At 39.2% G+C, this 15,280-nt stretch overlaps 1 protein-coding gene across 4 annotated transcripts in view; it reads right to left on the bottom strand.

Moving 5' to 3' along the window:
• The window catches only part of MROH2B (maestro heat like repeat family member 2B), a 64,274-nt gene that overhangs the window by 37,293 nt on the left and 11,701 nt on the right, over positions 1–15,280 (bottom strand). For all 4 annotated transcript variants that reach the window (XR_014310052.1, XM_082724651.1, XM_082724650.1 and 1 more), the window contains 11 exons: positions 14,958–15,050; positions 14,801–14,870; positions 13,002–13,115; positions 11,589–11,662; positions 9,015–9,137; positions 8,209–8,322; positions 6,540–6,696; positions 6,354–6,394; positions 5,397–5,538; positions 4,794–4,837; positions 2,215–2,322 (listed from right to left, as the gene is read on the bottom strand). Coding sequence is in view for 3 of the 4 variants with exons in the window: in XM_082724651.1 (XP_082580777.1) it covers positions 2,215–2,322; positions 4,794–4,837; positions 5,397–5,538; positions 6,354–6,394; positions 6,540–6,696; positions 8,209–8,322; positions 9,015–9,137; positions 11,589–11,662; positions 13,002–13,115; positions 14,801–14,870; positions 14,958–15,050 (1,080 nt within the window). In the remaining variant the exon portion in view is untranslated. The remainder of the gene's footprint in view (positions 1–2,214; positions 2,323–4,793; positions 4,838–5,396; positions 5,539–6,353; positions 6,395–6,539; positions 6,697–8,208; positions 8,323–9,014; positions 9,138–11,588; positions 11,663–13,001; positions 13,116–14,800; positions 14,871–14,957; positions 15,051–15,280) is intronic.

The raw sequence follows: 15,280 nt of genomic DNA, 5'->3' as shown, positions 1-15,280 counted from the left end.
TAACAGAACAGGAGGAACAACTGCCCGGACAAGAACCTGATGAGGCAGCACCCATTGCACTCTTAGATTTCCAGGCAAAAGGCCCCCATGACAATGTAAACTATGATGAGAAAAACTGTGTACTGCACAGGAGTAAATATTAATGAGGGTTAAAGTTGCTAGAGTCTGTTTAACTCCACCTTGGAGGAAGTACAAGAGAGAGTCTGGAAAAATCCTATGTCGCAGGAAAAAATCCCAGTGTTATGAAGGGGACTTTTGTGTAAAGAGTTGGCCTCAGTGCCTCCCCTTCCCCCGTACTGATGAGCTGTTGCTTCTCTGCTGATGTTGGTCAGATTCAGCGTATCGTGCATTCTTCCTTTGAGAGTTGGAGAGGAATTTCTGAAATCAGGAACCCAGAACTGGGAAAAAATGTGGTCAATTGCAAAAACAGCCAGAGCCTTTCTATCTCACCTCTATCCATGCCTCCTTACTATGAGAGTTTGCAGCTCCTCCTACTGGTATAGTCTATTTTGCCACTCCTCCAATCTGGGTTGGCCTGGTGATTTGCTTTGGCCCACAGAAAGTGGCAGAAGTAACAGTGTGCCTCTTCTGAACCTAGACCTCAAGAGACCTTGTATACTTCATGGCCACAACCATGAGAGCAAGCCTGGGCTGGCCAACTGGAGGAGGAGAGACCACAAGGAACGGAAACAAGGTGACCTAGTTGAGATCATGGCAGACCAGCCAATCCCCAGTATATGCCAGTGGGAGTAGTTAAGACCAAATGGCTGCCCAGCTGAGTTCAGCCCACACTGTCCACCTGCAAACTTATAAACTAAGTAGGTAGCTATTGCTTTAAGCCCCTAGGTGTAGTTTGCAATGCAGCTAAAGTTAACTGTCACACACTTACTTTCCTGTTGTTAAGTATAATGACTGAAAATCATTTAAGCAGTTCACTGCTTGAATTGCTCTGCCTATCCATATCAACATGACTTTGGACCCATCTCAGGAATCTGGAAGCTGTTGGATGGATGGTATTACATGAAATGCACAAGTCTAGTTTGTATATGAGAAGATGAGGCATTGCTCACCAAATTCTCTTGAAGAGCATGTCTGCAGGCTTGATAGACCCATTTGGAGAATCACTACTCTACCAAATTAGAGAATCAACCAGTGAGAGGAATTTTGAATATTGCATAGGAGAGTTGAAAGTTGATAATAAATAATTTGTTAGAACAGACACTTAATACTAGATTTGATGAGTTAGGAAATGTTTTTTCCAGGAAAAAAAAAAAAAGAGAAATGTTAGAACCATAATGATAACCTTGATCTACTTTTTATTGAGCACAAGTCTTCGGCCAGGTACTTACTTCACTAGTGACTTTATATACTTTATCTTTTTGAACCCTTAAATCACCTCAATCTTCAGAGCCTGGTATAATTTCCATTTTAGATGAATATACTGAGGGTCTAGAGAGGTTAAGTAACTTTGTTACACTTACATACACAGTAAACCGCAGAAGCTGGATCCAAACCCCTTTTAGAATGAATGGCTCCAATGCAGAGGGTTAGGTAGAAGCCATCTGGGGACAGAGGAAGGAGACAGCTGGCCTTTGAGCATTCTTTTAGCTCTCAGTTTTTGTTAAATTGTAGTAGATTGTTTCTCGTAGCCAGCATCACAAAACTGGCCCAGCGGAAACCAAGATATAAACTGGCATTAGGGGTGCCTGAGGGGCTCAGTAGGTTAAGCCTCTGCCTTCGGCTCAGGTCATGGTCCCAGGGTCCTGGGATCGAGCCCCGAATCGGGCTCTCTGCTCAGCTGGGAGCCTGCTTCCTCCACTCCTTCTCTCTCTCTGCCTGCCTCTCTGCCTATTTGTGATCTCTGTCTGTCAAATAAATAAATAGAATCTTAAAAAATATAATAAACTGACATTAAATCAGTGCTGTGACAGGGACCACTATTTGTCTTCATTATCTACTTTTTTCCCTTCGCTAAAACAGAACACCTAAATTTCAGCCAAGTACATATCTATCTTAAAGGCACTATATTACTCAGGTTTCCTTGTAGACAGGTGCCGTCCTATGAGTAATTTTTGGTTAAATGCAAGGTGAAGAGAAGGTAGCATTTTTTTTTTCTAGTGGTTTCTCCTTCTTTTTGGTGGTAGACAAATTGGAAGTTGAGCATCCATGTTAGGTTATAAGGTAGAAAGTAAGTGCCTTAGTTGAAAAACCAACCTTCTCAACAGAGGTGTTGCTGTAACTGCCCATTTGCTCCTTGAAATCTCGACTCAGTTGAATGGTCCAAGCTACGTCACTGATCTTCCATAAAGATTCTTTGAGTAACTGTTGCAGGAAGTGGAAGTTAGATATGAATACAACCGCTTAATGTGCTTTCTTAGTACTTTCCTGTTACCTAATTTTTAAAGTATAAATATATAGTAAATGAGATTATTCCTTTTCCCATTAAAAAAAAAACTCGTTATTTCCCTTCTTATTAAGTAAGAGGGAACTTTCCCTCTTATTTTATAAGTTTATTTATTTATTTAGTTTTAGTAATCTCTAAACACAATGTAGGGCTTGAACTCACAACGCTGAGATCAAGAGTCACATTCTCCTCCAACCGAGCCAGCCAGGCGCCCTTCTCTTTATTTATTTTAATAGCTATATGCTGCTATGTTCTGAATTTCCAATAAAAACAAGTTACTCAGAAGGTAGAACAAACTCCATGTAAGTGCCTTCCTTTTCCCTCTTATATAAAAATTACCCAGTCTTAAAATAGAAATTAATCCACTTTGAAACTTAAATTGAAGTTAACATTTTTCAAGGTTTTTTTTTTTAGATTAAAAAAAATTATTATTTATTTGACAGACAGAGATCACAAGTAGGCAGAGAGGCAGGCAGAGAGAGAGGAGGGGGGAAGCAGGCTTCCTGCTGAGCAGAGAGCCCAAGGCGGGGCTCGATCCCAGGACCCTGAGATCATGACCTGAGCTGAAAGCAGAGGCTTTAACCCACTGAGCCACCCAGGCACCCAACAATTTTCAAGTTTTAAACAGATTTGGAAAAGCTTTATTTGTCAATGTTAGTTGTTTTGCTACATACTAAAAGAAAAAGGACATTTTTGGAATAAAGAGTTAAAATGTCTTGAAGAACCAATTAAATGTGAAAGTACATTTTGCTAACTTCAACTCTAGTAACAAAACATTCCTAGTTTTACCAATTGTTCTGAGCCAAGGCCTCAGTCAGCCATCTGAACCTATTTCCTTCTTCACTGAACAATACATAAAAAAGGTGTTTTTGTCTTTTTGGAGGACAAAATCCATTGCAATTTCTGAAGTCCATTATTTCTCCTGTATTTTCCGAACTTTAAGTTTAGAAAAGGACTTTTGGTGTCAAAGCCCATGAAGATTTCTAGGTATTCTCTAAGGAACTCATTCAGTGAGTGGGCCCTTTGAAGAGAAGAAATTAAACAGCCTTGGAAGTCTGAAAGAAGGAGGTACATGCAAACAGTTTTGGGAGAAGGCTAAATAGAAATACACTCAATATTGGAAGAGGGAAAAGAATGTTCTTGAGGCTTCCCTCTAGAGAGAGAACTTTTCTTCTTAGTTGGAATAGTTACTTTAAAATGGTAACTGGGGAAAATAAGGTAGGAATTTTGAAAAAGAGAAGGGAGATGATAAAAGAAGCATGAATACAGGAGGAGAGGTGGATCCTAGAATTAAAGACCAGAAAAGTAGAGCAGCTACTTTCAAATCTCATCTTGGGTAAGGATCATTTGTGAAAGTCTTTAAAACATACCAGTTCTCAGGAAACCATCTTAGAGACTCTGATTCTGGAAGGGGCAGTAATGGAACATGCAGGTGATGAGGAAAAGTCACTAAACCTTGACATTTTTAAGAAGTCATAGTTAATTTCTATGTAAGCAGCTTAAGAACTGAGACCATGCTAGGTTAAAAGATCCCTTTCTGTGGGCTCCTTTAACCTCCTGTAGGCTCCTGAAATCAAAATCTTCTCTGTAGAACCAATGTCCGGCTCCTACTTGCACTTTACCATTTTGGGGATTTTTGGATCTTTGTAACTGGTTGCAAACTGGTTGCCAAAGTTCAGAAATTTTATGGATTTTTTTTTTTTTTTTCTAGAGAAATGGTCTAATGTGACTCTTTGGTTTTTAGAAATCAGGAAAAGACACAGTGAGAAGCAGAAAGGTGAGGAAACAGAGTTGTATTTGGAAGCACAGAAGTGGAAATGATGTCAATTTGTGTTTATTTAAATGGTAAAAGAATGCAATTATAAGGAGAGGAAAAACTAGAAATTAGAGAAGATTTAAGATAGGTACAGGGAAAAATATGAGTAGGTGAAATCTTCAATACTATCTTTTTTTTTTTTTTTAAAGATTTTTATTTATTTATTTGACAGTGAGAGAGAGATCACAAGTAGGCAGAGAGGCAAGCAGAGAGAGAGAGGGAGGCAGGCTCCCTGCCGAGCAGAGAGCCCGATGCGGAGCTCGATCCCAGGACCCTGAGGTCATGACCTGAGCAAAGGCTGAGGCTTAATCTACTGAGCCACCCAGGCACCCCAAAATCTTCAATACTATCTTAACTCTTAACCAACTCAAAGACTAAAGATTATTGTTCAAATTATGGTGATGTAGAGACTGTAATTCTTAAGCAATCACTTCTAACATTCTAGTTCTTTTCCTAAGGAAAAGAAACGTTGTTTACTGACCTTGGGTATCTGGATCTTTTTAGTTAAGATGTGTGACTCTGGCTGATTTTTATCATCCAATCATCAACCATTAGTCTCGAAGCTACCCTTACCTGAAGCAGCATGGTTTCCCATAGCACGATGCTAGTGTTCTTTCCTAGAAATAGAAATTAAAAACAGAAAATAGAAATAGAAAATAAAGTCAGGACTCTGTTTCTCCCTTGCCAGGTCCCCAGTGAATGCTGAAGCCCCACTTTAAGCTTTACAGAGGATGACTATTTCAGATGAAATTTACTATGTTGCCAACTTCAAGTGCTAATCAGACAGGAAAAAATCTTCAGTCCAGGTTACAAATCTAGGTTTATTTTTGGTTAACTTCAACAGTAACTACTGTAATGACCATATTTTAATTTTCTAACATAAATAGTAATGACTTTTTAGAACAATACCAAAAGGGAGTTTGTCTAAATAGAAGAAAAAGACCAGAGCAAAAGTAAAAGTTTCTGCTAAGAATATTACCCACTGGATCCTCCTGTAGTACAAATATGTGGTAGAGAATTAGAACATAAGGAATCAAGGAAAAAATATAGCTGTCTACTTTGCACATCAAGTTCATTGTTTTAATTGCCTCAAATGAACCTCAGGCAGAGAAGTGGTGCCTCATTTCTCTATGCTCTTGCCTCTTTCGATAAAGACCTGATTCCACTCCCTTGTACCTTCCAGAGGCTGCAGGAGCTCAGGAAAACGTGTTTTCCACAGGTTTACCAACTTGGGGTGAATTATCTCAGGCAGTATCTTCAAAAGTCCTATTGCACCAGCCCCACATAATTTCCCTAAACTGGCAAGCATAGATATTACCTGAAAAATGGAAGATAAAAAGTTAATCAACTGCAGGGGTATTTAAAAGGTCCACCCGCCTTTTCCTTTTATCGCTGTCCTGGATGCCCTTGATTCCTACATTAGACCATCTCTCAACCAAACGTCAGTCTATTTCTTACTTATTTTTTTTAAAGGTTTTATTTATATATTTGACAAGACAGAGATCACAAATAGGTGGGTGGGGGAGAGCAGGATCCCTGCTGAGCAGAGAGCCTGATGCGGGTCTCCATCCCAGGACCCTGAGATCATGACCTGAGCCGAAGGTAGAGGCTTTAACCCACTGAGCCACCCAGGCGCCCCCTATTTCTTATTTTAGAGCAAAGCTAATACTTAAACAACCCCCCCCCCCAATTTGCATCTGAGGATAAAGGGGAAAAATACATAGAAACCATCAAGCAAAAATAAATAGAAGGTACCAACACTTAGTTACATTTATTGATCAAATAAAGACACGTGGAAATGGTATCTGAGCAAATGCTACATATAGGAAGGAAAAGGAAAGAAGGAAATCTAAATAATAGATGTGGAATTTATTTGAATGGCACTTGGGAATCAAATTCAGTCTATGCTTATTTTAAAATAATAAATTAAGTTTAACGAGCATTTCAGAGCAAGAAGATAATCTTGCCAATAATTTTAATGAGTGTCATTAGTGTAGCAGGACATTTATTATGCCATTTTAGTGTTTCTTTTGGTTTGGACTTGCTGTGTAATTTTTATTGAGATTTATTTAGAACTGAATGATCTATATTGGCCTAAATTTCTCCCATATTAGTTATTCATAACTCACTCACCAGAAGTCTGGCCAGTAGCTGCTGGGGCAAAGGAAGTTTCACTGGAAAGAGAAAGTGGTTTCCATTATTGCTGTGGGGGCTAGAGAATTCAGATTGGGGTTGGGTATATAAGCAAAGCACTATAGCCATTCCGGAAATGAGCCTTTCATAAAAGAAGTGTTTTGCTTTGTTTTTGTATGCACACACCAGCTCCGGTGGAGATGACAAGTGCTGTTGACTCCTTGGCATCATTCTTCTTCCTCTCTTCTGCCATAATCAAGCTTCTGATGATATTAAACAGGTAGTCCAGAGTCCCTGTATATTCTGCAGGAACTACAAAAGTCAGGACTCTTGGCCACAGCACCTGGGGAAAACAAGGCAAGATGCAAAGATTTCGGATTTGTCCATGATTTCTCCCTCTGATGAAGAGCATGTTCTCTCACCTGTTATTTTTTTTGCTCTTCAGGCCAAATCAAAATGAAATCTCTGCATTCATGTTCACATTCATGTACACATTCGTGTTCAGGTGCTGGTTGTAGTGAGTGTTACTCAGCATGTCTGCATGGGTTTGCTGCTGGAATTTGGGGCAGGACAATTCTTTCTTGTGAAGAAGTGTTCTAGGCAGTGCAGGAAGGAAGTCTAGTACACCTGGGCTCCACTCACCAAGGGTCACCAAGTCCTTTGTCAGTGTGGCAACCCACAATAAGTCACGTATGTCCCCAAACCCCAAGACTGGAGTGTGTTGCTCAGAGAGAATGACTGGGAATGGATAGTGAATGGGCTGCTCTAGGTGCTGACCTTATTGCTCTGGAGTTCTGGCAACACTTGTTTTCTTTAGTCAGTCCATTTAGTATTCTCTGGAAAACTCCCTTGTCCTCATGGGAAACCTTGGGGTCAACATGGACCCTTCCCTTTGTCTTGTCATCCAGATTTAATCACCAAGCCCTGTCTTTTTTTTTTTTTTTTTTTTCATTATAAGATCTTCCATGCCCTTCCATATTTCCTTCCTACTCTCATGACGCTGCTCAGTTCCTGGGAGTTATATCTGATCTCGTGCTCACTCTCTTTCCATTTAGTCTGCTCCTATGTAAATCCACTGATCTCTCACAGTTATTTTATATTTATATTTAGCACTTGCTTAACATTTTGAGTGGCTCATCAGTCACAAGGTAGGACTTGGGCATTTCAGGCCCACAGGAGTCTGGTCCTACACTTCTTTTCATCATTTGCTTTTACATGGAAATGTTTCAATCTTCAGTGTGTAGCAGATATATTGGGACGTGTTTGCATGCAGATTCATGGGCCCTATGCACAGAATGCTGATTCAGTGGATGTGGGATATGGCCTGGACATCTGCATTTTAAATAAATACCTTAGATAATCAATCCAAGAAGCACACCTTAAAATGCCATCCTAGATGAAGCCTCTGATCCATTTAAACTGGTCTGTTGCTTGTCTCTTGTCCATGCCATGCATTTCTGGCCATTTAATCCTTTCTCAGGTTATTTTGCTTGAGAAAAATACAGATTCCAAGGCTCCTCCCATTAAGGTATAGATTATTTTCAAGTGTCAGCTGTGGCCCGAGAATGTGTGCTTTCAACACCTTCCCAGATGAATGGGGAAAGTTTAGCATTCACTGAATTAGAATGTCCACTCACCACTTGACAATATGTCTAGGTATGCTAGGGGAATAAGAGGTGCTTTTGAGGAACTACTCTATTCTGGGCACTGAGCATTGCAATGTACTTCACTGCATCAGAGCATCAAAAAGCCGATGACAGCACATGAAGGACTAATTCATGTCTTTACTCCTAAATGGGCAGAGCTTTAGAGAGATGATCAAAGTAACTGTCAGTCGTGACAGAAGACCACTTACCTGGGGCATTCCAATGACCAGTGGGTCTAGGGTTTTTAAGACCTCGAGGCTTGTTTCCCGGACAGATTCCTCTCCCTTTTCAATCTCATGGGAGTTAGGTTTCATTGGTTTTTCCTTCAAGAAAGATGAAACAAGAGACCTGTTAATAATCCTTCCTGCTGGTTCCCTCTGACCTTACTTGGATGTGCTCTCAGACTCTGGGGAGGACAATACAGCCACTCAAGGGGCTCATGGAAACCAGCAGTTTTGGTCTTCAGTACTTAACTTCTGTTTTAAAGTGCATCTTGGAGGAATTGGTTGGAACAGACACTGCTGGATAAAGCAGAAAAGCAAAAATTGTGATGGTCCCTGAACTACGGATATTCCCTCTCTCTCTCAGGCCTTTGCTATTGTCTCGGGTGCAAAATTTTCAAAGACACAGCCTCTTAGTGGAGTGGACTGTGATTTCGGCTATCATGGACTTACTAAGATCCCCATCTTACGTACATGCTTTTTAGGAAGTTAACCCCCATTTGGCAAGTATGGACGTCTTCTGTTTTCTCAGAAGTAATTCACTTTCTCCACCCCTGCCTCAAGGTTTTGAGGATAGATTGCCTCCTCTGGGAAAAACCATGATTTCACCTACCTCGAATTTATCATAAGCTCTAAGTGATACCAGTGAAAGAGAACTCAGAAGGCTAGAGGCTGAAAAATTTATTGATAAAAGTGATAAGACTGAAATAGAAGTTCTAAATTAGTCATTGAATTGAGCCCTAGTTAACTGCCCTTGTTACAGGGTAGCTTTCAAAGCTGCACCCTTTTCATACCAGGTTCTTGTTGGACATGGCAAACTGGGAGAAGATATATTCAATCAGTGGCCATCCTTCCCGGGCTTCAATGAAGCATTTCTCACACATGGTTTGAATGAGGAGGAGAGTGGAATTCCTCACCTAGAATCAAAAAAAATGCATTTGCAGCATTTTACTGCATTGGGCAGAACAATAATTTAGCTTCTCCTATTCTTTAACCTTTATGGATCATTTGTGAGAACCTTCCCGAAAAGGAGTATCCGTTGAACGGTGGGACTCACATAGATGGAGCAGGAAGCCAGCTATAGCTTATGACTTAAGGGTTACAGGAAATGCCTTCTTTAACCAAAAATTATTCTCCTTTGCTCCCAGGACATATGTTCTGTTACGGTACATTATGAAATGTTGGTATTATGGGTTTAAAACACTGTCTTGCTTTTAAAATTCTCAATGAACAATAGCACAATGAACTCTACATCTATAATCCTTTATCTACAATTTCAAAACCCAAAAAACTCTGGATGCTGGAATTTTGTTTCATGAGTCTGGCCCTAACTCATTAGGTGGCAAAACCCAACTCAACTATTTGAAAACTGTTTGTAGTCTTTACTTAATCTGTGTAGTGTAGATCTGCACGTATTTTCTTGCAGAGATATTAATGACTTTGATTGTGGCTACAGTCACAGTAATGTCTTTCTAAAATCAGGACGGTTGTAAATTCTGAAATATATCTGGCCCCAGGGATTAGAACAAGAGATTATGAACCTGTACTATAATTTTTAAATATTTAAGTTTGTTTATTGGATTGCTTCCCTGGAGGATAGAAAACTCAGATCTAATTCTTTTTTTGTTTTAAGATTTTATTTATTTATTTGACAGACAGAGATCACAAGCAGGCAGAAAGGCAGGTGGGGGTGGGGTGGGGTTGGGAAGCAGGCTCCCTACTGAGCAGAGAGCCCAATGCGGGGCTCAATCCCAGGACCCTGAGATCATGACCTGAGCTGAAGGCAGAGGCTTAACCCACTGACCCACCCAGGTGCCCCTCAGATCTAATTCTTTACTGAATGGGTCTTATAATGGAGAGTTGGAAAAAAAGAATAATTTTGAATAGGGAGGTAGGGCCACAAAGTAGTAAATAGCATAAACACACCAGTAGTCTACCTAAATGAGGGGGAAAAATTATAATTCTCTATTTTTGCCTGGGGAATTAGACTTCCTTAAAGTTTCTGTCCTCTTTCATTTTACCCTAAAATCTTTTAGTCATTTTTTTTTAAAGATTTTATTTATTTATTTGACAGAGAGAGATCAAGTAGGCAGAGAGGCAGGCAGAGAGAGAGGAGGAAGCAGGCTCCCTGCTGAGCGGAGAGCCCGATGCGGTACTCGATCCCAGGACCCTGAGATCATGACCTGAGCCGAAGGCAGCGGCTTAACCCACTGAGCCACCCAGGCGCCCTTTTTTAGTCATTTTTTGATTGACTTGGCCACTTCCTGGGCTGAGCTTTTATCTATAATTACATCACTGTTTTTAAAATTTTTAATTTAAAAAAGTTATTATGTCTTATGTATTTATTTTTGTTTCAATTTTTAATTTAAATTCTAGTTAGCTAACATATAGTATAATATTAGTTTCAGGAGTAGAATTTAGTGATTTATCACTTACATATAATGCCTCGTGCCCTTCTTGATGACCGTCACCTATTTAACCCATTCCCCACCCACCTCTCCTCTAGCAACCCTCAGTTTGTTCTCTATCCTTAAGAGTCTGTTTTATGGTTTGCTTCTCTCTCTCTCTTTTCTTTCCCCTGTGTTCACCTGTTTTGTTTCTCAAATTCCACCTATGAGTGAAATCATATATTTGTCTTTCTCTGACTGATTTATTCCACTTAGCATAATTATTGTTATTTATTGCTTAACTTTTGTTATAGTCATTACAGATAAAAGTCTCATAGGGGAATTTTCTTCTTTTCATTGGTTTCTGTATAGGGCTTTGATCCAAACAAAATATGGTTTTAATAAAAAAAAATGCAGTAATTTCTATTTTTTTGTTCATTCTAGTACAAGTTATATATCTTTTCTAATATGGACTACTTTAATCAAATAATCAGAAAATATTGTGCAATATATGTGCAAGATTTGCTTTAGATTTCCCTAGTTGGAAAATAAGATATCTAAGCTAAAACAAGAACAAAAACAAAACATACTTAGGGGTTATTATTTTTTGTAGGAGGGTACATTATTTTTATAATTAGCAATTTTTAAACCATTTAAAGAGAGTAGCAGTGTGATGCTCTGGGCAAAAATCTTTTTTTCTACTGAGAAGCTCTTGAACTGAATGTACTTTAGAACTTTACCTTGATATAGTTTATCTTTTGGGGAAAGATTGATTTCTATTAAAATTAGAATTCATCCTTGAGCTCTTTATAAAGCAATCTTTTTAAAAAAAAATAATTTCATTAACATATAATGTATTATTTGTTTCAGCGGTACAGGCCTGTGATTCATCATTAAAGTAGACTCTTAAAGAATCAAAACCATTTTATTAATTCCTAAAACTACCATCAACAAAATCAAAGTCCCCATTATTTCTCTTACTTTTATATTGAGGTCACCCATGACAACTTTGACTGTTCTTTCAATTGAAGTGATGTGATCCCGCAACTTGGGTTCTGAAGGACAGGGAGAGAAATTAAGAGGCCAGGTTCAGTAGGAGTACAGTCTGTTCTAGGATTGATGAAAACCCATTAGAATTATGGCACATAATTGCAAAGTCTTTTGTCCATAACATTTTATGTTATTCAATTTCCTCTTACCCTCTTCTCCATTTTTAAAAAAAGACATTATTAATTTATTAGAGAGAGAGTGTGAGAGTGCATGAGCAGGGGGGTTGGTGCAGAAGAGGAGGGAGAAGCAGACTCCCCACTGAGTAGGGACCCCCCCCCCCCTAAAAATGGCACTTGATCCAAGGATCCTGGGATCATGACCTGAGCTGAAGGCAGACCTTAACCCAGTGAACCACTCGGGCATCTCTCTTCTTTTTCAATTTTTGAAAGATATTTATTGCTCTCTTTGCTCCATATTATATTAGGTTTCATCTTGTTTAAAATGTTAGGTTCAAAAGTGGACTCCACACATCACGTCCACAGATTAGTTTTAAATTTTGTGAGACTACTTCATATTTCTTGTCTTCTGATTCTTCAGTAAATCTCAGGGATAACTGAATTTTTAAAATTGTTTGAACTATTATAATATAGGATAAAAATGAATTCTCATATTTTATTGAATCCAAGATATCATCAATCTTATGAGATACCACTATTTTATATTGTACCAAAAAAGCTAGTAGTGGCTGATTATAATTAAAGATGCTATCAATTATGAGATGCATTCCAATATCATGAAAATATGTGCTTTTTGGAATTAATGAAATATGATATTTTGTTAAATTCTGCTGTTTTCTAAATGCACTAATCTCTAGAATATTGTGCATTCCTCCCACCTACCCCTATTTATTGGGCCACTTGGCCAGCCTACTAGATCTTCTAGATTTTAAATTTGATTTTCAAGAATTCTACTTCTTCTCACCTACATATCATGTAAGAAGTATCATGAAAGAAGAGGTAACTGAAAAGAAGAGAGGAAACTGAAAATGTAGTGGCTTATGGGGCACCGAGTGCCTCAGTCAGTTAAGTGTCTCCCTTCAGCTCAGGTCAAGAGCTCAGAGTCTTGGGATCGAATTCCTCATCAAGCTCCCTGCTCAGTGGGGAGTCTGTTTTTCCCTCTCCCTCTGCCCCTCCCCCCATGCTTTCACACCCTCTTTTTCTCTCCCTCTCAAATAAAATAGAATCTTAAAGTAGTAGATTGTAGATGACCAAAAAGACAGAGCTTCACTTGAATATGATCTTCTACAAACACCCCCAAAGACATAGAATAAAGTTAGCGAATGCATAGGCTTCAGTTTGCTTCTTGGGACAAAATAAACCACTCTGGCTTCATTTCCTTGCTTACCCTCAGCATTGATAGCCGATCTTAACAAAGTCAAAATTCCCATTCGAATGGTTTCATTATTATTCCTCATTTGTTCATCAAAAAATTCCATCAGGTCTGCAGGGTTGGAATGGGCTGCAGGTTTAAGAAATACTGGAGTCATAAGAACTCATTTTCACCTTTGATAAAACACTTGTGAACGGGAAAAGCAGAATTCCATGGAGATTTTCAAAGTCACTCTTTGGTTGGTACTAGATTTTATTACATCACTGCATCTTCAGTATCACAAAATTAAGCAGTTTGGTCACTCAGAGAGATTTATATACCTAGGTACACATCTGTTCATACGTATAAATATGGAATACGTATAAATATTTGGAAGTTAGTTTTTTTTTATAGATGGAATCAAATTAAGATGAGGTTATTAGGGTGGACCCTAATTCAGTATGAGATGAGAAAAGGAGAGGAGACACAGGGAGGACAACTTGTGAACATGGAGGTGGAGACTGGAGTGATGCTTCACCAGCTCGGAAGCTGGGGAGCTACAATGTAAGGCAGGAAGCAGGGAAGAAAGAGAAAAGGCCTGATTGGAAGAAAGTGGTTTGGTTTTGAACTATTAGAGATTGAGTGAAGCAGGTAATAGGGTGTGCATAGAACAGAGGATAGAATAGAAACATAGGAAAAACTAGAACATAATAGGGAATAACTAGAACATAATAGAAAGGTAATGCAGTGAAGTAGTAGAAATGACATATTTTGGGGAAGGTGGAGGTAGAGGTATGGGAGGTATGGGATTGCTCTGGTCCTTACTGTTCAGGGTTTATGTTGGAACATAATTTGTATGCTGACTCCGAGAACTTGGTGCCTCCTTTATGACCTGCACCAGGTATTTCAACTAGACAGTGGGTGAGATTGTGATGTGAGAACAAGAAGGAAGGGGAAAGAGTGAAGAAGAGAGTGAGAGGGAGACAAGGAATGTATATTAAGAGATGATGAGGGAGAAATGGCGTGAATTTGGGTTTGACACAGTTTGAAATAGGCTCAAATACCAAGGAAAAAAGCATTTCCTATCCCTAGGATTGCCAGCTCTCCTTGGTTTGCTCAGAAATAAATTCATGCATATGTAGTCCATTAATTTTTGACAAAGGAGTCAAAAATACATAACAGTGCAAGGATAGTCTCTTCAATAAATGATGCTGGGAAATGGACAGCCACATGCAAAAGAGTGAATCTAGATCCCTACCTTATACCATATACAAAAATCAAATCAGAATAAAGACACGAGACTAAGACCTGAAATCATAAAACTCCTGGAAGAAAACATAGGTGGTGAGCTCCTTGACATCAGTCTTGGCAATAATTTTTTTTTGGATTTGACACTAAAAGTAGAAGCACCAAAGACAAAAATAAGCAAGACTGTATCAAACCAAAAATCTTTTGCTCGGCAGAAACCCCCCCACAAAAACCATTAACAAAATGAAAAAGCAACAGATGGGACGGGGAAAATATTTACCAACCATGTATTTGATAAAGGGGTTAATTCTCAAAATGTGTATGGAAATTTTCTGGTTTTAGAACTGAACGTTCTATCCCTGGAAGTCCATTAGTTCCAGGCAAACCAGGGTGATTGGTTACCTATCTGTTGTGCTTCTCTTGGGACTGGAAGGGTAGGAAGAGGCACAGGATACCATGAGTTGAAGGAATTGTGTGTGTGTGTGTGTGTGTGTCTGTGTGTGCGACAGTTTGCACATCCTTCATCACAGTTGTCATCATCGCTGCGAGACATTTTTATTAAAAATCCTCTGGTTGCTGGGTCCTACCTAGAATGAGGAAACAGCTTGAAGCTTCAATTTCATTTTCCTTTACAGGAGGCTCTGGAGCTCTGCACACCTGAGTGAGAAAGAAGAATCAGGCGGCAGATGTTAAAAACAGAAAACCAGAGGAAATGAATCAGATCTGACAGCAGGGTTTTCTTACCTGGTGGAGTAAACTGATAAAGATGGTCTTTCTCAAGCCCTTTGGAAGGGCAGTGTCATAAAGGACCACCGCGGTCAGTATTTGTTTTAGACTCTGGAATGGAAGCTCTTAAAGGTTAGTTGGAGGCTGCCCATGAAGCAGCAGCACAGGATGTGGAAGACAAATAATTACGGTTTTTGTGAGGAGAACAACCCCATAACCTTCCTGTGGTCACAGTTTTCTTTAGTGATTCTGAACCCCCTGCCTTAGTCAGTGTCTAAGCAACTTGAAAAGAAAATTCTTAATCCCTTTTTTGGATATTCCATCACCCAGCTACGCCCACC

The sequence above is a fragment of the Mustela nivalis genome, assembly GCF_964662115.1.
Source record: "Mustela nivalis genome assembly, chromosome: 3".
NCBI classification, from domain to species: domain Eukaryota; kingdom Metazoa; phylum Chordata; class Mammalia; order Carnivora; family Mustelidae; genus Mustela; species Mustela nivalis.
This window is presented reverse-complemented; position numbering and strand designations above follow the sequence as displayed.